The 22,190-nt window shown below is 46.1% G+C and overlaps 1 protein-coding gene across 1 annotated transcript in view; it reads left to right on the top strand.

The window, feature by feature from the left end:
- Positions 1–22,190, top strand: part of kcnq1.2 (potassium voltage-gated channel, KQT-like subfamily, member 1.2) — a gene marked incomplete at both ends in the record, with an annotated part of 140,523 nt that overhangs the window by 72,140 nt on the left and 46,193 nt on the right. The window contains 1 exon segment of the mRNA XM_084335261.1: positions 1,303–1,393. Within this exon segment, the coding sequence (XP_084191387.1) occupies positions 1,303–1,393 (91 nt within the window).

The raw sequence follows: 22,190 nt of genomic DNA, 5'->3' as shown, positions 1-22,190 counted from the left end.
CATTTACTTTCACATGGTGTTCTAAATAACCTTTCTATCAAATCAACTTCTCTGTTTTATCATTTGGTACATTTAGTTGCTTATGTTCATGTTTTCATTTAGAAATATACGACACTAGCCTTTTTGCCAAAAACTCCTCTCCCGGAGTTTTAAAGTAGGCTAGCGGTCCGTATCTGCTTCCATTCATTTGAGGCCTTATGAATCCAACAATCCTGTCCTCTGCTGTTGTGCTGTATATGACTGTATATTCCCTGGGAAATGATGGTCAATAATAGGAGTTTACATAACGTCCTTTAGCATCTAGAATATAATCCATCATGAAATACACAAGAGCATAATGCATTTGTTTGTGTGCCACTGCCTCATAGATATTATACTTCTAGTGCACGCACACACTAATGACATGGCATGTAAACGATCTTAAAACTCTGTAGTATGTATTATTATTGTAGATAAAGAGACTTTGTGGTTCTTCAGTTCTTTATTGCTCTTAATGCTGTTAGGTCATAGAAAATCCAGCTTGGAGTCACTGAACAAATATGAATGAATGAATGAATGAATGAATGAATGAATGGATGGATGGGTGGATGGATGAATGGATGAATGAATTAATGGATGGATGGATGGGTGGATGGATGAGTGGATGAATTAATTAATGGATGGATGGTGAGTCACGTGTGGTGAATCAGAATCGGATAAACTTGAAGGGGCACTTCACTGAAAAACAATGCTGATTTATTTTGCACATAATCCAAACGGTTTTAAATATTCTTTATGAATTTGTTTATTTATTGAGAGTTGATTATGTCTTCCAGTGATGTGATCGGACGACATAACATCTCTTTTCAGCTCAGTGAAAGGATATGAAATGAAATGGTGAAAGGGTTTGGAATAGGGGTTGTAATTCATTCATTCTACATCCTTTCACTGAGCTGAAATGAACACAACACAGGGATTCAGCATCCTCTGATAACATCACTGGAGGACATATTCAACTGTCAAATAAAATGAATGTGTGGAAACCTGTTAGAGCCTTGTGATATGTGTAGCAAGTGCAGCATTGTTTTTTGAAGTGAAGTGAAGTGCTCCTTTAATTTTCTCAACACAATGACACAATGATGCAAAGATACATGTATCAACAAACTTTAAAGTTCCACAGTTTGACAGACCTCTGTACCGCACAGTGATAATCTGGCAAGCAGTATTCTATATCACTCTCCAAAGTACAATGTGCATCAGTGCTATCAGCGTGGCATATGCTGTGATGTATTTAATCTCTGCTTCGTGTCTTCCCTCCTGCAGCTTCATCATGGTCCTGGTGTGTCTGATCTTCAGTGTCCTCTCCACCATAGAGCAATATGCAGACTTTGCCACCGGATCCCTCTTCTGGATGGTGAGTAGTTTGGGTTCAAGTCTTAGTTTGTCACACAATGTACAGTGCAGGGGAATGCTCCCCCCCCCGACCCCATGTGCATTGCATTAGGAAAAAAGAAGGACATAGTGAAGAAGAAGCTCCACAATCTACAAATGATATCAAGGACTGTCAACTTTATAATCTAACAACAATATAGATAGATGTGAAACATCTCTAACTCTTCATTCACAACGCTTCATCAGGGGGGGGGTCTATAAGCTACCTAGGTTGCCACCTAGACAGCAGCCTGAGCAGAGAATCCTTGGCTCTCAAAACGATGAGCGAGGTGAATGGCAGAACTAAATTTCTGGCCAGAAAAGCATATTTATTAGACCCAGAAAGTCTTTGCATTTTGGCAAATTCACTAGTTTCTTTTTGTTTTGACTATGCTATCTGTTCTTGGTATGGAGGTCTGACCAAACTTTTAAAAGAAAAGTTACTGGTTTCCCAGAATAAACTCATCCGATTAACTAGGACTAGCCTCCAGAGCACATGTGGGCAAACAACACTTCCAAGTTTCAAGTTTCTCAAGTTTCTTTAATAGTTCATACAGAAGTACAGAATACTTTTATACAAAATGCTTCTTACTGTTACGCTCCAGAGACTGTGCTAGACAAGATAAGTATGAAATAAAATAAAGTAGCATGTAAAAAGAAGTAAAAATAGAGGTCCCAGTGTTCAGCATAGACATATGTACAATGTTCGATGCAGACTAGAAGTAACTGAGTTACCATACAATATACAATATACTATGCAATATACTAATATACAATACTATATAGTGCAAAGCAGAAATGGGATGAGGTACAATTTAGGTACAATTTACAGTAAGGTGTACGAGTTGTAGTGCAAATCGTAGTGCAAATCCTTTACCAATAAATATAAAGTGTGTTTAGGTAATCTAAAGTGTGGAGAGTGGGTGCTGCAGTGTGTTGTTTGTTTAAAGTGAGTGTGTGCGTGTGGATGTGTGTGCTGTGTGCATTTGATGGTTGTTGCATAGTGTTTATTGTTCGTTGAGCAGCCTGATGGCCTGGGGATAGAAGCTTCTTCTGAGTCTTTCTGTGCTCGCCTTGAGACTCCGGTATCACTTGCCTGACCGCAGCAGTTCAAAGAGGCAGTTGTTCGGGTGGCTGGAGTCCTTGATGATTCTCTTAGCCTTACCCCTGCACTGCTTGTTGTAAATGTTCTGGAGGGTGGGAAGCCCCCCTCCAATTGTGCGTTCCGCTGAACATGTCACTCTTTGTAGTCTGCTTCGGTCTTGTGCAGTGCTATTCCCAAACCAGGAGGTGATGTTGCCAGTCAGGATGCTCTCTATTGTACATGAGTAGAAGTTCTTAAGGATCTTCTGACTGACTTGGAACTTCCTTAGGCGCCTGAGGAAGTAGAGGCGTTGTCGTGCCTTCTTCACAACACTGTCAATGTGTGTGGTCCATGTCAAGTCCTCGGATATGTGGGCTCCGAGGTACTTAAAACTGTTCACTCTCTCAACCGGTGCCCCGTCGATGCTGAGGGGGCTGTAGTCCTTGACCCCCGACCTCCTAAAGTCCACAATCATCTCCTTTGTTTTGCTGACGTTCAGGGAGAGTCTGTTCTCCTGGCACCATCCCGCCAGGACCTTGACCTCTTCCAGGTAGGCCCTCTTGTCGTTTGCAGAGATCAGGCCCACCACTACTGTGTCGTCAGCAAATTTGATGATTGTGTTGTTGCTCCGCTGAGCCACACAGTCATGTGTGTACAGGGAGTAGAGGAGGGAACTCAGAACACAGCCCTGTGGGGCCCCTATGTTGAGGGTGATGGATGAGGAGGTGCAGTTGCCTGCTCTCACCACCTGGGGTCTGCCCGTCAGGAAGTCCAAGACCCACTGGCAGAGGTCATAGTTCAAGCCCAGGTCCCTGAGCTTGGCTATGAGTTTGGAGGGGACTATGGTATTGAATGCTGAGCTGTAGTCGATGAATAGCATTCTCACATAGTTCCCCTGCCTCTTGTCCAGGTGTGATGCTGCTGTGTGCAGCACATGGGCTATGGCGTCCTCCGTGGACCTGTTGGGGCGGTATGCAAATTGCAGGGGGTCCAGGTTGAAGCCAGGTCCGTTCAACTTCAGCTTAATATAGTTCACAACATTTATAACAATAGGGCCCCCAATTATCTCACAAATGATTGTGTTATTGTGTTCAAAACCAATATGGGCAAATGTTCTTTAAAATTCTGGGGAGCCACAAATTGGAATTTGCTACCTTCACAGTTAAAATGCATTATACAACGGCATGCAAATTTCTCGATTCTGATTGGCTGAAACAGTCAATTTACACGTATGTATCTGTCATAATTCCACGCTCTTGGTCCCAGGACCCGCCCACAATCGAATCACTATCACTCCGCATGCGAGTTTAAAAAAGAAAACAAGATGGCGGACAATAACCTTTACAAATGGATATGTTGATAGCGTCATAACGACAAAATAAAAACCGATTCTGTTTGATTGATTGATTGATTGAAAACTTTATTAACAGATTGCAGAATGGGTACAATACAGTACAGCTCAATACACACAATTGTTAAGGGGATGCAGACCAGAGAAAGACTTTCGTCTTGTTTACATCAGGGTCCCCCATTTTCAATTCATCAGGACATATATGACATACATGACATACAGATAGTCAGTACTGCTACATCTATACATTTATGACATACCAGATTTGCAAATACAGTACTGTTTGTGATACAGAAGGAGTCAGGAAAAGGGAGTATATACATTTGACGTAGAAACTGTACATTGGAGGGGGTTGGGTGGGGGGGGTTGGGTACACTGGGATATTGACAACCATACTGGGTAATCTACATTGGAGGTGGTTGGGGGGGGGGGGGGGGGGGGGGTGGGGCACACTGTATAAACAAGCAAAACTGTACATTGAGGGGGGGGGGGGACACTGTACAAACAAACAAAATTGTACATTGGACTATTGACAAAACCATACTAGGTAAATGACTGTACATTGGCAAAACTGTACATTGAGGGGGGGGGGGGGGGGAGACACTGTACAAACAAACAAAATTGTACATTGGACTATTGACAAAACCATACTAGGTAAATGACTGTACATTGGAGGGGGTTAGGATATTTACAGGGGCCAGTGTTGAATTGCAGTCTCCCGTAGGTGTCCCTTGAGAGAGGTTTTGAAAGTGGGTAGTGATCCACATTCCTTTACAGCTTTGGGTAGGGCGTTCCACATTGATGTGGCATAATTGCGAAACGTGTTTAGTCCCTTATTTGAGCCGAATCTGGGTTTACATGATTTGTGGAGCTCCCTCTGGTGTTGTGATCGTGGTATTCACTGACCTTTGGGAAGTATTTTGACATGTACATGGGTACCTTGGTCGTGTAGTGTATCTTGTAGACCAGGCCCATTGCAAGTTGCTGTACTCTGTCGTCTACTCTAAGCCATCCTAGGTTGTCAAAGTGGGCAGGGGTGAGGTGGGTTCTAGGAGTAAGGTCAAGCAGTAGTCTGACCAGTTTGTTTTGAGATGTTTGTAATTTTGTTTTTAGCGCCTTTGAGGTGCTTTGGTACCATGAGGTGCAAGCATAGTCGTAGTACCCCTGAATGAGTGCTCCTGCCAGAGTCTTCAGGGTATTCTTGTTTACCAGAGAGGAGATCCGGTACAAGAATCGAGTTCGTTGGTTGACTTTTTTTATTACATTGGATGCCATTTTGTCACAGGAGAGATTAGCCTCTAGGATGGAACCCAGGTAGGTAATTTCATCTTTCCTTGTGACAATATTGTCACCCACTGTAACTGAGAAGCCGTCGGTCTTGCTGAGTTTGTTATTTGAACCGAAGAGAATGGACTCTGTTTTGCCCATGTGTAATGATAGTTTGTTGTCGGCGAGCCATATGCAGATTTTGCCTAGTTCCAAGCTGAGGGTTTTTTCAACCTGTAACTTGTTCTTGTCAGAGACCAGCAGGGCTGAGTCGTCCGCAAACAGGAACAAGTTGCAGTCACACGCGGACGACATGTCATTTGCATAAATTAGGAACAGTAGCGGTCCTAGTATGCTTCCTTGTGGAGCACCACAGCTCACTGTGAGGGGGGGGGGATAGGGTACCGTTTACCTCCACCATCTGTTCCCTCCCCTCAAGGTAGGATTGCATCCAGCTCACTGATAGACTATCAAAACCAATTGCTTTTAGCTTGTCAATCAGAATGGAGTGATTGACCGTGTCAAAGGCCTTTTGTAGGTCCAGCATGACCATGCCGCAGTATTTGCCTGCGTCCACCTCTTGTTTGATGTGGTCATTCAAATAGAGAAGGCATGTGTCAGTGGAGTGGGATGTTCTGAAGCCAGATTGGAATTCGTAGATTAGATTTTTTTCCGCTAGGTACTTTTCGACCTGTTCGTAGACTATTTTTTCCATGACTTTCGAGATGGAGGTGAGAATAGAAACAGGGCGGTAGTTGCCTGGGTCTAATTTGCTGCCCTTTTTGTGCAGAGGGGTCACCCTCGCAATTTTGAAGTCCTTGGGGACGTGTCCCTGTTTTATGGAGAGGTTTATTATGTGTGTGATGATTGGGGTGATGGCTGCTGCTGAGTCTCTGAGGAATTTGGAGGGGATGTTGTCATGGCCAGTGGCCTTGTTAGGTTGGAGGGCGCTCAGTTTATTGAGTACCTCATCTGTTGTTACCATTTCCAGCTTGAAGTCGTCCTTGCGGACCCCTAGGTTTTTGTAGTAAGCTACTATGTGTTCTACCCCATAAAGCCCTGAGTGGGAGGGTAGTTTGTTTACCAGTGTTGTGGCTATGTTTGTGAAGAAAATGTTTAAGTAATTGGCTACATCCAGCTTGTCTGTGATGAGCGTGTTGTCCGTTTTTATGTTTATGTTTGAGAATCTGGTTTTAAGTTTTTTACTGCATCCTAGTTGATTATTGAGTAATTTCCAAAGTTCACGTGGTTTGTTTTTGTTTTCCTCAGTTTTGTCATTGATGAAATTCTTTTTTGCAGTTTTGATCATGGAGTTTACGTCGTTTCTTAGTCTGTTTCTTTCTAGTTTGAGTTCAGTCACGTGGGCTTGGAGTTCACTGCTCGTGCTTTTAGTAAGCTTTGACTGACTTTTACGAAACTCAGAGCATTTTTTGTCTCTGGTTTTCATAGCGGCCAGTATTTCGGAGTGCATCCACGGCTCAGCGCGATTTTTTACCCTGGTGGTTCTTAGGGGGGCCATGTCGTTTAGTATTGTTGAGAATTTGGTTTTGAAACCAAGCCATGTTTCTTCAACCAGTGTACCATTGAGTTCATCTGACCAGTCCAGACTCTCCAGTTCAAGGTTGAGAGTAGGTTTTAAGGTCTCTAGATGTGACTGTTTTGTGGCAGCCAGCCTTTTGTTTTAGTTTTTTGCGGGTACAGAATATCATATAATGATCACTTAACCCGCATGCTATAACCCCTTTATTGGAGATCTTGGACTTGTCGGAGGTCAGAATGAGGTCAATGGTAGTCTGAGTTGATTCACATACACGTGTGGGTTGGGTGATTAGCTGGCTGAGGCCGTGCAGATCACAAAACCTACTGAATGACTTGAAGACGGGTGCATCTTTTCGTTGCATATCCGTGTTCCAGTCTCCAATAAGAATTTTGTCTACATCCTCAACTCCAGCTAAACACCCATCCAGTGTATCATAAAAGCCACTATGATCTGGCGGCCTGTAGACTGTGCCAACCAGTAGGGATTTCGCCCTTTCGAATAGGATTTCCACCCATACAGTTTCAATTGATTTATGATTCAGGTCATTTCTGTTGATGAATTTGGTGTCCTTGTGTATGTACACACAGACACCACCTCCATGTTTGTTCCTATCATTCCTGATTATTGAGTAGTTCTCAATCTCTATCTCTGGATCTTTTACAGAATCGTCAAGCTTAGTTTCTGAGAAGCACAGTATGTTTGCCTTACCATTTATGAATAATTGTTTGATTTCATCCAATTTGTTTTTTAAGCTGTTAATGTTAATGTGAAAAATTTTCAGTCCATTGGCGTTGGTTATTTCATTGATGTTGGCAGGTTCGAAGTATTGTTCGTTTGTGATCTGCTCCTCTGTGTGGGGCTGGGGGGCTTTGTTGTTGTGGGTGGGAACGGGGGAGGGGGGGGTCGGGTCCCGCGCCGTGCTGGAACAACAAAGAAGGGGGGAGGGGGGGATCGGGTCCCGCGCCGTGCTGGAACAACAAAGGACTCGTTCCTGGATGTTTTCGTTGTTAACTCTGCTAGCTAGCCGGCTATCGGGCGTCGAGATGTTTAAATCTTGCGTCGAGTTGGTCGTCATGGTTTCGACCCTCGGTTCACCTCCTCTCGTCTCTGCCTCACGTGTGCTTGTCTGCTGCGGCGTTATTGGGGGAGATTCGCCGCCCGCGCTGTGGATGTAGCCACAGGTTGCGTTGTTGATGTTGTTGGTCGCGATGGGAACCTCCATCGCTTCTTGCGTTGCCAGACCAAGTCTTCTAGCCTGAGTTCTGGTCATAACCGGGCCTGGGTTTAAATGGATGTCTCCCGAAAGTAGCAGAACCAGGATGATCATGGTCCTACGGTCCAATCTGCCAGTCGGGGGTAAGTTTTTCCGCACCGGGCTCGCTGTTAGTAGCGTGTGTATAGCCGCTGTTCCGACGTCTATGTGTTTCTTTTCCGAGCCATTGAGAAGGTAGAAGTCACTGTGGGTCTCGTTAAATCCGTTTTCACTTCTCTCCACTTCTGTTTGATGTTGCTTCATTGATGTCACGGCGAATGTCTTAGTCTCTTACACAATGTTGGATTAGGTAATTGATGGGTCATGAGTCATTGTGGAACAAAATAAAAATCGCGCGGATTGATTGATTGATTAATTGCAATTTTTCTTTTTATTTAAATTTTTTTCTTCCCCTTCCTTGCCCCTGACTGCAGAGCTCACTCTCTCACACTGTCTGGCACACTCACTCGGTCGCATACACACCCACACACACACACACACACACACACACACACACACACACACACACACACACACACACACACACACACACACGAAACAGGAAACGAACATCTGATTACCCCAAGAGTCGTAACATAAAGGCCTTACCTCACATCTGATGTCATGCAAAAAGATTAATCCAATTCCTGATCGCCATTCCAAATATCGATTGCGTCCATTGATCCAACGTTATAGTCCAAAACACATAATCCAAGCTGCCCCCCTGACTCGACCAAGCTGCAATAGTATCCAGCTGCATGCTCGAGAAGGGAAACCCGGACCGGAGTTTTTTTTTCTGATGCACAGGGTTTCCATTACAAAATATTGGTGCCGGTCTCCGTGTCCTGGAAGATTTCAATCTCCCGGACAAATGGGAGAAATTCCGGTCAGAGTTTATTGAGCTTAAAAACAATTAATAGGCAGGCTATATAAAGAATGACATCCTCAAGGCATGTAGAATTATAATATTTTAACTTAAAACTAGGCTACTTTTGCATATACATAATATTCCAAATAAAATAAGTCCCGTCGATAGACTCACGTGCTGCTGCTGACTTGAAATCAAATAGGCGAATTTCCGTCTGTGGGCAGTCGGCCCGACATTAAACAGCAGTCTGTTATAATCACATTTTTATGAGCTAAAGAATTCCGTTATATTGGACATTTGTATTAATTATATCAAGCGAAGAACTGAGAAATTTGGCGAGGGCCAAAAGCGGCGCGCTCCGGCCCCCGCTCCCCGGAGCTCCGGGACACAGTGAACGCATCGGACACCCACACCGACCGAATGGAAAACGTGACCCGCCTTGGTAGGGCCCCCGATGGCCGGCCTTAACAGCCGGTGTTCGGGCGGACGGTTCCTACCGCTTGCGGGTTCACCATTATTTTCATTATTATTGTTATTATGATTATTTTATTATGATGATTATTATTATTATTAATAAGAGCCATACATTTCACGATATAGGCGAGCATTTTAGGTTATTAAAAAATGATAGACCTATTTAAAGAATGATGCTATGACTTTTGCAACAAACTAAATCAAATTGACTTCTACTTACCACCCTGTGTCTTTGCGTATCGCGATTCGCGAGGGGTTCAGAAGGACGTTGAAGCAGTTAAGTAGATCCAGGGAATTTTCAGGGAATCGGTCGTGTAAAGCATCTATTAGATGTTGAATGTAGCGTGCTCAGGCACTTTTGAAAGCCTGAACGGACCGGTCACCTGCATGTCAAGACATCAGTGGTCTCTGTGACTTCAAGTTCAGACTAATCTTCGTTGTCATTATTAGACCTTCTTGGTTTCATAAAATATTTGTTAAGGTTAGCTTGTTTGGCCATCTCGCTCTCGCTCGTATAGCTGTTTGCCGTTATGGTGGCCAGGCAGGCTCAATACAAAAGAAAGAAAAAAAACATTCAATCCGAGCACGCGCTAGCCACGCTTTATCAGAGTGAAGCAACAATGAAACAAATGTAACGATTGTTTCGTTCATCGCATAGGCTATTTAATTTTAGCCTATTTTAATACAATTCAAATTGTGCTTAGAGGGAATTATTTTCACAGGAAATTATGACCGGAGAGATTTAAAAATATGTCGGACTTCAACAGATTTTCCCGGTAAAAAAACGGTAATTACCGGACAACGGAAACCCTGGCACATACACAGCCAATCCAATCCAATGATGTGCAATACCATCCAGGAGACGATAGGCGGCGGTATTTGCCCTTTTGCGAGCTCAGACCCATTCCCAACGATAACATCAGGTTGGATGGATGAAAATGAATGGATATCGCTAATAAAAGAAATAACGATTAAAACCTGACTATACTCGTGATTGGCACGGAAGCGATGGCGAGTTAACCCGCCTATACTCGTGGTTGGCACTGGATGGGTTAATATTAGTGCTGTCAGGCGATTAAAAAAATTAATCTAATTAATTACAGGATTTGTAATTAATTAATCGAATTAATCGCATTTTAATCGCATAACCATTTTATGCCTGATATTCTATATTCTATAATCATATTTCAACTTGCATGTGTCCGGATGGCAGAATTCAGTACTGTATCTACAAAACCTTCTGTTTAATCATCTTCCATCTATTAATTTGCTTAGATTTTTCAGGTCTGGTCAATTTGAGCATGGTGTTACAACAAAAAAAATATTGATATTCTCATTTGGTTCATTACAATTTACTCAAAATAAAATTTTCATTCAATCAATCACAGCGCAGATTGAGTGATTGAATGAAAATTTTATTAACAGATTGCAGAATGGGTACAATACAGTACGGCTCAATACACACAATTGTTAAGGGGATGCAGATCAGAGAAAGACTTTCGTCTTGTTTACATCAGGGTCCCCCAATTTAAATTCATAATGAATTGTAAGTAAGGGTGCAACTTGCACTGTGCAATCCATTCTTTGTGGATCTAGCCCACAGTATTTCTGACACTGGGAATACATTCCCTGAGATTCATAGATGTCCCTAGAATCAGATACCAAGAACATGCAAATGGACCATATTAAAAAAAAATCTGTAAATGTGTATTCTACATTCTTATGGAATGAATGAGATACAATTTTTTTTGTAATTAATTTTGAGTTAATTTTCATAACGCGATAATTTGCTGTGTAATTAATTAATCTAATTAACGCGATAAACTGACAGCCCTAGTTAATATATATATATATTTTTTTGTCACTCAAACCTACATTTCATTGTGGTAAACCTCATATTGTTACGTCCCCAGGCCGGGCATGAGAATGACAGTGGACATTTCCCCCCTCCTGACATTGGTCCCCTACCCTCCTCTAGTGACCAAAGCCTGATGGTACAGGCGGCCATCTTATGTTGGTTCAAAGTAATAGAATTTATTTAGAATTATCTGTTATCTTGGGTCATCCCTGTCTGTGTTTGATGTCTTCTCCCTGTCTGGTTGTTGTGTGTGTCATTGCTTTTGTGTCTAGTTGTGGTTATGGTGTCATTGCTTTTTGTGTCTAGGTTATTATTGATTCTGTGTTTTGGCCTGGCCCTGCCAGGTGTTGATCGTTGTTAATTAGTGTTGGTATTTAGGTGTCTGTTTGTTATCACTTCCTTGTGGCGTCATTGTCTCCTGTACCCTCATTGTACCCTCACTTACTCCGTGTTCCCTTGCCCTTCGTGCCTCTCATTGCCTTGTTTCATGTTCGTCTGTGCTGTAAGTAGTTTATATATCCCGTTTTTGTTCATCTTTGTTTTCCCGTCCCCTTCAGTGTTGTTTTGTATTATTTTGTCGTCCTAGTAAACCTATTTATATTTCCACGTATCCTGCCGTCTCTGCCTCCTCTCTTCCCTGTCTGCAAATTGCATTCTCACCCTCACAGCACCCCTAATCCTAACACATATTTTTATATTCAGAGGTAATTATATAGTTTACACTGTTTATTTTTCTCATATTTCTCATATAAGCTGTCGGGTCATCTGACCCGTTCCTGGTGGGAATTAGTGGCATTTCTCCATGGCTGTGCTAGTGTTAAGTCAAAACTTGTCCTAACTAATTATTGCAAGTTTACGTGTTTTTCGAAGGGATCAACAGAAAGCTCCAAGAGTCTCAACAAAGTCCAGAGAGGTGGAAACACAAGCCGCTGCTGAAATACAGTATAAAATTACCATTTTCTCTCCAAAGTCTCCTTTCAAATCCTCCATTTCGCCACCACTGGCAGTGGTCGCCAATAAGATCAGCAGCTTGACCGAAGGTTATCATATAACCCTAGTTTTATGTGAATACTGGCTGAGTGTCTTGCTCCAGCCTTATTGAGATATATTCGTCTTTTCATCCGCAAAAAAATTTCCATGCACCTTGCATTCGCCCATGGCCACGCCTGCTCCTGTGTTTCCTTAAAACACAGGGTGTGGCCATTCCATGCCCTTCCGAGTCTGAATTTCACACGTGAAAAACCAGCCAAGGGTCCTCAGGGCGTGAAGAGCGGGACGCTCAGCCAGTATTCACATAACTAGGGTTATAGGATAACCTTCATTATGTTTCATCACTGTCTGAGCGTCCCGCTCCAGCCTTATTGGGATCAAAAGGGGGCAGCAGGCAAACAGCCACCAACAAATGCACCCCCTGAGGGCCCGTACGCCCGTCGAAAAGGGGAAGGGGGGGAGTCCCGTCCCCCCGCTCATCCTAACTAGAGGGGGGGGGGGGGGGCAGTCAACTCCGACCAATATGCGAAATAGGGAACAGTCACCCTAGGACGCACAACGTGAGTGGGACCGCGTGTGAAACACACCCTGCGGTCCACACCCACACACTCCTGCTAGCCCACCTGGTGGCGGGGTGCAGGAGAACCAAAGTGTAGCAGGGGGAAATGCCCTCGCACAACCAATTGCTTGCTTGGACAGTGCCAATTGCGTTGCTTGGACAGCACCTTACCCGTGCTAAGGCCACAGTAACAGACAAGCAGTTGACTGGTAGCGCACGGACAGGACACAACAGGTGAAGGCTCCCCTCCAACTCACCTACGTGAGGGGGAGGGTGAAACGCCTGTAGCACAATATCCCTGGAGCGATAAGAACTCCGGATATTTTTAAAGGCTGGATTGGGCCTCAGAGCCACTCTGCTATCACCCTGTATAGACAGACACTCGGGCCGAACCGAAAGAGCACATAGCTCACCCACGCATTTAGCGGAGGTGATGGCCAGAAGGAACGCCGTCTTGAAAGACAGCCGATCCAACGGTGCCTGCTCAAGAGGTTCAAACGAGGCCCCCGACAGTCCCCCCAGGACCAGTTGGAGGTTTCAGCTTGGGGACAGAGCACGTTCAACAGGCTTGAGGCACTGTGCGCCCAGCAGCAAACGTCTCACGGGGGGGGGGCTGAATAACGTTCTGCCCTCAAAGCCCACATGACAAGAAGATATAGCCGCGGCATATACTTTCACTGTCGAGGCCGAAAGCCTATCCAAGATAGACTGGAGGAAGGACATAACCGAGTTCAGGGGACATGATACCGGGTCCAGGCCCCCAGCCTCACACCACTCTCGAAACATACGCCACTTCCCTGCGTAAACTGCGGTAGTGGACGGAGCATGCACGTTCTGGATGGTGTTAATCACAGTAGTGTTAATACGCATCCCCTCCAAATTCAAGCTCTCAGCAGCCAAGCCATTAGAGGCTGCCCCAGGACAGGCGGCAGAAACAAATGGGACAGGCCACGGAGGGGCCACCAGGAGTTGAATTAGGGCCGGGAACCACAAGGCTGAGCCTCGGTCCGGCGCGACCAGGATCAAAGTCCTGCACTCCTGACGTACCTGCTCCAACATCTGGCCTATCAGGTGTATGGGGGGGAACGCATATAGAATCCCGGGCGGCCATGGGTACGTCGAGAAGGCATCCACTCCCAGAGGGGGGTCGTCCCTCCGACTGGCCGAGAACCACAGGGGGCACTGGTAGGACTGACTGCTCGCAAACAGGTCCACCGTGGCCTCCCCGAATCGGTTTCAGATCAGTCTGACTATGTCTGGATGTAGTCCCCACTCGTCTGGGTGGGGACCTCCCCGTGACATCAAATGCCGGTGATGTGGAGAGCCCTCAGGCTGCGCAGATTGCGAGACGCCCATAGCCAGAGTTCGACCGCCGCCTGGTGGAGACGGGGGGAATGCACTCCTCCCTGTCTGTTGATATACGACGCTGATGCCATGCTGTCTGTCCTGACCAGAACGTGCTCGCTCACCACATGAGGGTGGAGCCGTTTGAGGACTAGAAGCACTGCCTTCAATTCCAACACATTGATATGTAGGGCAGGCTGAGCAGGCCAGCTGCCTCCTATCGCGTTGGTCTGACATGTCCCCCCCATCCTGTGAGGGAGGCGTCGGAGAAGACCGTCACGTGCGACGTCCTGCTGCCCATGGGGACCCCGCCGGTGGGGGTCCCCGGCCTCCTCCAGTGGTCGAGGTCCCCCATTACTGAAGTGGGGACTCTCAGACGAGTACTCTTCTCCCAGTTCACAGCAAAACCGAGGCTGGTGAGGTGTTCCACCACCCGTCTGGTGCAGTGCATGTGAGCGGATCGGAGCGTGAGCGGCGCGGGGCGCGGAGCGGCCGGTTTTGACGTGAGCGAGGAGTGGGTTTTAAAATGAGTCGGCGCGACGTCCGGAGCGAGAGTTCTCCTCCGCTCCAATCCACTCCAGGTCGCTCACAGTGGTTTAACACTGTTGATGTAATATACATGCAGTACAATGCCAAAGCAACAGATGGCGATGTACAAACATGAAGGCCATTTTCAACCAATGAGAAGGGTGAACCTGTGATATCCTGTTCAGGCTTCACTCCTCCTCCTCCTCCTTCACTCACTCCTGTTACAAAAAGTATCGACGCTATTGTTGTTGACGTTAGCTTACATGCTAACGTTAATGGCAGCGACCATAGCATTGTGGCTCGGCTAGCCTATCATCGCTTAATAGAGCTAGTGAATGGATAAACAACGTTATTTAACATTGCAGAATGGGTACAATTACAATGCGGCTCAATACAAACAATTGTTAAGGGGCCCAGGGGGTGTAGACTGTTGTAGTTTGAGCTAATTTACACCATGCTCCAAAAAAATGAAAAAATAAATCCGAGCGATCTGGCGCGGGGAGCGGGGAGCGCTCGATTCAAGGTGAGCGGGGAGCGAGCGGAGAGCGACTTGGGGGCGGGGTCAACATGAGCGATTAGCGGAGCGGACCAAGCTTTAAAGAGCGAAGAGCGGATTTCTCGGCCACGCCGATCCGCTCACGTGGCCTGGTCTGGTGTGAGACCAGAATGTCGTCCAGGTAGAATAAAATCCGTATTCCCTGATGACGCAGAGGCCCCAGCGCGGTCTCCAAGCACTTGGTGAAGGTGTGAGGGGCCAGAGAGTAGCTGAACGGCAGTCTCTGGTATTCGTACGCTGTTCCCTGAAACAGGAAGACTATGGTGACATAATATATATGCATGCTGCCTCTTCAATGCTAAAAAAGCTAGACAGTGTGTATCATGCTTCTCTGCGCTTCATCACTAGTGCCAAAGGGCTTACTCACCATTGTGTGCTTTACCAAATGGTAGGATGGACCTCTCTGTACGTACAGAGGAAATCCCACATGTTTGTTTTTATATATAAGGCCATCCTAGGGAAGCTTCCCCTATATCTTTCCAACCTAATTAGCTTTGCCTCTAGCAACTACCATACCAGGTCCACAAGATGGCTACTTTTAAAAAACCAGAGAATAAACACTGAACTAGGAAGAACAGCTTTTTCAAGCTTCGCACCTTGGGCATGGAATGGGCTACAGGACCATATCCACTTAGATACCCTGGTCTCTCTCTGCGAATTTAAATCTGTATTACATAACTTCCTACAAGAAGAATGTCGCTGCTTTCTGTAGTCGGGTCCCAACTGAAAAACTGCAAAATTACTGTATTACCCTGTATTTTACTGTCGTACACTTTTACTATTATGTAGACTATTCTGTTTTGTGTTTTTGTGTTTACACGTGATGTATTGTATATTGTATACATGCACTTTTATTATGTTCTTGTGTGATGTATCGCACATTTTATTGCTGTCTGATATATTGCAAATGTTATTGCTGTTATCTTGGCCAGGTCTCCCTTGCAAAATAGATCTTGTATCTCAATGGGACTTCCTGGTTAAATGAAGGTAAAAAATTAAATAAAAAAGGAAGCGCAGGAATTTCCTGTGAGGAGGAAAGATCGGGATGTGAAAATACTCATCCTTCAGGTCTATGGAGGTGAACCAGTCTTCCACTCTGACAGCGCATAACAGGTGTTTGACGGTCAACATTCTGAACCTTCTCACCACAATCAAACGATTGAACGAGGACAGGTCCAGTATGGGTCTGATACCCCCCGTTTTCTTGGGCACCAGAAAATATCGGGAGTAAACCCCACTCATCGCATCCTCCCGTGGGACCGCGACGATGGCCTGCTTCGTCAACAGAGATTGAATCTCGTCGGCCAGGGCTGTCTCTGCCATGGGCTCTGATAACAGAGTCTGTTTCAAACCCAAAAACAGAGGGTGGGGGTGTGCAAATTGCAACACGAGCCCCGCTCTCAACGTTCTCTCCATCCATACCGACATGTGGCACTTCTGTAGCCACACGTGGTAAAAATCGCAAAGCAGCCTCGCAGCCAACTGACCCGCTAAGAATTGTGGATAGGAAACCCGGTCCCTCCCGCTGTGCATTGCGAACCCTGACTCTGCCAACGAGGGGTCTCGTGAGGTCAGGGTTTCTCCTGACTCTGCCAGCAAGGTATCTCGTGGGGTCGGGGTTTCGCACCCTGACTCTGCCAGCGAGGCTGGGGTCGGGGCAATTGCACCCATGGGGGGACCCCGACAGAAAGGGGCGGTTTGAAATGGGGGGAACAGCAGTCATCACTCCTGTGTCAGGGGTTTGTGGATGAGGCGGCTCCCCCGCTGAGCATTGTCCCGTTTTAGCCAAGCAATTAGCCCGCTGGGGATGGCCTGCTCTACGGCTGGACATGCATAATGTGTGGTCTTCACTCTGCCTTGAGTAAAAGCTCCTCACACACTGTAACCCTGTAGTGATATTACTATCACTCAAATTACGCGCCTGACGCACTGCCGCTATGTAGACTGGTAGTCTGGGCGGGGCTGGGGGAACCCGCGCTGTGACATTGTGTCGCTGTGACGTGGCCAAGGGTTCCCACTCTGACAACCTTTTTTTGAGACAGGGAAACCCGCTCCGTCATCATATACAGCACCAGGCTCACGAAGCGCACACGCCGGGTGTGTGGCAAAGGGGCCTTCTGAAAGTACAACATTCTCATAGACAAACCCAGGCGTAGCAAGGACCTGGGTATCAGCCTCTGTCATGAAGTTCCCTGCAGGAACGCGGCCCAACATCAGACGGGGAACATAGCCCTTATTATCGTATACGGGGGGTGAACAGACAGCTTTGCTAGACACAGTGAGATGATGGTGTCGGTCTACTCCCCGGGGGGAGCCGTGCCCTTCAAATTTGCCTGAATCCACGGCCGCCCGGGGCTGTCTGCACCGTAAGAGCCTGTGTCTCTTTCATTATGCGCTCCAAGCGCCAGGGTGTCTCGGGCGGGGGTCGCAAGGACACTGGTCGGGAGTCTCGCAGCAGCCGCTGATGAGACAATACTCTCCCCTCTGGCTGTGAGGTGTGGGGCGGTGTGGGGGCCTGGCTATAGGCCTCCGCTGACAAACCAAAAAGTCCATCCTCGGAGAGGGGGGCCCTGAGGAGGGGAATTCTCCTCTCCTCCTCCAGGGGGGACTGCTCCAACCACAGATATCTATGCATAAATGTTGAAAGCGTCATCCCTTTCCCTGAGGTTATAGCTTGCAGCTGCATTAAAAGCTGTATAACCTCAAAACCCTGAGTGCGGGTCTTGGCGTCGTCCGGCCCAGTGACCCCACTGCCTGACACCATTTTTGACAGAAAAGCAGCTAACTGAGCAATGTTATTTGTTGCTACTAGGTTCTGTACTGCGCCGGTATACAAGCCTCATCGGCCCACTCAGCCATCTGCCGGGCCGACTCGCCCCTCAACGTCGGCTTCCGGTCGGGGTGCCACTCTACCATATCTGGGCAGAGGACCGAGGCAAGCTGCTTCTCTAAGCGCGGCACACCAGTCCTAAGCTGTGTAAAAGGTAGATAAGGCCCTTAACACTAGACGCCATCTGTCCCTCAGCGACATAAGGGTTAATCGGGGGAAACCCCGGGCACAGCCTCGGGTTCCCCCCGACACACGGGAGTGGAGCCCCATTAGCAGCAGCGGCGAGCGCCATGATACTGGGAAAAACACGTAATAGCATTGCTTGTTGTCTGAGTACAAAGCCCCGTGCTGCACACGTCCCGCCCGGTTGTCTCGCGGGACAATGGGCGACAGTGACAGCGCCAACGCCGCATGTTGCCGTCGCCGGCCCTACCTGACCACGGTTCGGTTCGACTACCGTATGTATGCCTGGTGTGACGTTCTCCAGTCCTCTGCCAAGCTGGTGACGGGAATCTGAAGAAAGTCCAGCGTCGGGCCGATATCCCATCCTGGCGGTAGTCCGATGTTCTTTAACTTCTCTTTTCTCTTCATAACGTTCCACTGATTGATGGTGCATGTAGCAAAAATCACCCTTGAAAAATCAAGGAAGGGCATGGAAGTGGCCACACCCTGTGTGCAGGCGTGGCCATGGGCGAATGCAAGGTGCATGGACATTTTTCAGCGTGTGCGCAATAGGTGCTCGAAAGACGAATATATCTCAATAAGGCTGGAGCGGGACGCTCAGACAGTGATGAAACATACCTGACAGGTTAGCAGTGTGTAATGTAATGTAGTAATGTGTTCTATAGGCGACCAATGGTGGCAGCACTGAGCTTTCGTCTAGCTTTCCCTGAAAACGGCTGGAGGATTTGAAAGGAGACTTCAGAGAGAAAAGGGTCATTTTATATTGTATTGTATTGTATTGTTTTCACCCCACCGGCCTTTGTAAAGACTCTGAGCTTTCTGTTAAGATATTCCTTTATTAATCCCCTTTGGGAAATTCAGGGACCTGTTGATCCCTTCGAAAACACAATGCAAACTCGCAATAATTCGTTTTGACTTAACCCTTAGAATCCGGTTCATTATAGAGCTTTGTATATATTATGTAATGCAAACAAAGCTTGTCAATAGAGCTTCATCAGGAAGTAAGCTACATCTCATCATAACAGACATCTCAAACCAGCCAGTTTCTAATTAAATTATGACACATTAGATTAAATTATTCTATTAGATTGATTCTGTATTGTCCTCCTAGAGGCCATATGATTCCACAGCCTGTACATACACAAAAAATACAAGTAAGCAGCACAAAGGAGAACATTTACAGTTACTGTATCAAACACATGATTACAACACATGTGGAGTAATCACCACAAAACTCAGAGAGAAGGTAAAAGTGGCACACGTGTAGTAATTGAGTCTAATCATCGATGTCCCTGTTACACTGTTCTGAACCCAGTCAACTCCCTTTACTAGATGAGAAAATTATAGATAATGGTCACTAGTTTTGGGGAGCACCAATGTGTGGGGGAGGTCGAGTTTCACTGCAGTACCCCCAAATATCCACATGATGGGGCTAGAAGATCTCGTCTGAGAGGGATCCTAACCGCCATCTTATACTTAGCACCAAGGTGTTGATAAGACATTACACAGCCCACACCGACTCACCGCCACCGTCAGTATGTCCGGACTTCCCACACATCATGTAATACACGTCAACCAACGTCAGAGTAGGGCTGGGAGGTCCACCGAATATGAAGACATACTGTCACGGATCCATGCAGTTGTATGGATTTTTACAATACTGTCGTCCACAGTAATATTGTACTGTATCATTTTAAGTTAATCAAAAAAGTGTTTCCAAGTAGCAGTATTTTAAAAAAGTTAAAGAAAAGAGCATTTTAATTGAAATAGCACCATGCCAATTGTATTACAATGTATGAAACATAATGTTATATCACATTGTTGTACAGTACATAAATTGTACTGAAATATGGTCAAATGCCGTTATACCATACTAAGACAATGATTGTGATATGACATTTTGGCCATATTGCCCAGCCCTACATCAGAGCCACAATGTACCGCAATGACACTAATGAAATATACCGTAAGTCTGTACAGTCTGTACACAGAATCAGGCGGCTCCTCGCAGACTGTGCTGGCTGACACTTGCTGGTAAATTTATTTTGTGTGGCTTATCGACTGTAAAGGCTGCTAAGTGATGCAATAAATCCAAGTCTTAGAACAGGTAGAGAAAATTATGGGTGCAGTTTGGAAACTGTACAAAGAGCTTGCATCATCTGTCTCTCGTCGGCACACTGCACACACAAATACACACACACACACACGTGCGTGCACACACACGTACGCCTCACTGTACGCAAGGCAATAGGAGGACAGGAGTGTACGCTGTGTTCTGACCTTTTGGCCAGTGTCCTTTGTAGGATCCAAGAGTTATTCATTTATTTACTCTCTTTCTGTCTCTCTCTCTGTCTCTCTCTCTCTGTCTCTCTCTCTCTCTCTCTCTCTCTCTCTCTCTCTCTCTCTCTCTCTCTCTCTCTCTCTCTCTCTCTCTCTCTCTCTCTCTCTCTCTCTCTCTCTCTCCTCTCTCTCTCTTCCTCTCTCTCTCTCTCCCCCTTTCTTTCTCTCTCCCTTGTTCTCTCTTTCTCTCTATCTTTCTCTCTGTGTCTCTGTCTCTCTCTTTCTCTCTCTGCCTCACTATCTCTCTCTGTCTCTCTGTGACTCTCTTTGTCTGTCTGTCTGCCCCCTTTGCACAGACGGGCAAGCATCTGTCACTGACTGACACTGTTACACGTGACTGTCCTGTATGTATTTATGTATATACATTTATTGTGGGGATTGGGAGGTGGGAGGGGGGTGTTTGATGTCTGATGTTTGATGTCTGGTGTTTCATGTTGATGTAACCAGTGCTTAACAAACTGCAAACAATTACCACCAACCATCGTTGTGTGGCATTAAAGTATCTTGTATCTTATATATCTTGTTTGTCTGTGTCTGTCTGTCTGTCTGTCTGTCTGTCTGTCTGTCTGTCTGTCTGTCTGTCTGTCTGTCTGTCTGTCTGTCTGTCTGTCTGTCTGTCTGTCTGTCTGTCTGTCTCTCTCTCTGTCCCGTACACAATCATTTAAATTAAGTTGAACTGTTGAACCCCATTTTTGTGGATGTGTGTGTGTGTGTGTGTGTGTGTGTGTGTGTGTGTGTGTGTGTGTGTGTGTGTGTGTGTGTGTGTGTGTGTGTGTGTGTGTGTGTGTGTGTGTGTGTGTGTGCGTGCGCGTGTGTGTGTGTGCATGTGTGTGGCATGTGTTGGTGGTAGTGGCTATTCTTAGAAAGTTCAGGGTTAGTTGACATCAATGAATCACAGGCTGCTTGTTTTGGATGGCAGAGAGAGGGGACATTAGTCCTTGAGGATATTTGGCTTTCAAGATGGCTGCCAAAGTAAAGCTAGCCAGGCCCGGTGGGGTGCACAGCACGCACGACACACACACACACACACACACACACACACACACACACACACACACACACACACACACACACACACACACACACACACACACACACACACACACACACACACACACACACACACACACACACACACACACACACAGAGCCATCCATCATGTGTCACACACTCAATTCCCGCCATTTTTCTTCTTCCTCAGCCTAGGTCTCGAAGGTTTGCCGCCTCCAAGGTTTTCAGCTGGAACCAAACAGTGGCTTCATTCTTAAAGTTTTCCACAACGATGAATAATTAGTGCTGCTTAGGTACAGTCTAGATAACATAGACTGGGAGGCTGCTGCATCACCATGTAGACCAAGGCTACTAGTGTTACTGGAACACACAGTTCACATCACGCTTGTCTATGGGTGCAAACGACTCTGGAGTTTGTGTGTGTTCTTTTTGTTAACCAGAATGTTAGCTCTTTAACCGTAACCATGATTTTAGCTAGTGTAAAGGGGCATTTGGCAGATTTTTTTATCTGAATCCTATTGTACTACAGTTGAAAATAGTTGAGCTTACTAGCTACTAGTGGTCTGCTCTCCTCTGTGGGTGTTTCTTGGGGTGGCGATACAGCTGAGCTCTCGAGACACAGAACACATTGGTACGATTATCACGTCCTCCTCACAACAGAATGAAAGGAATCAGGTAGAAAAAAATCGTCGGAATGCCCCTTTAACAGAATGTTTTTTTGGGGGGGGGGGGGGGGGGGGGGGGC

The sequence above is a fragment of the Notolepis coatsorum genome (genome assembly GCF_963971535.1).
Source record: "Notolepis coatsorum genome assembly, chromosome: 18".
Lineage (NCBI taxonomy): Eukaryota > Metazoa > Chordata > Actinopteri > Aulopiformes > Paralepididae > Notolepis > Notolepis coatsorum.
The sequence above is the reverse complement of the archived record's forward strand: the minus strand, read 5'-3'. Positions and strand labels throughout refer to the sequence as shown.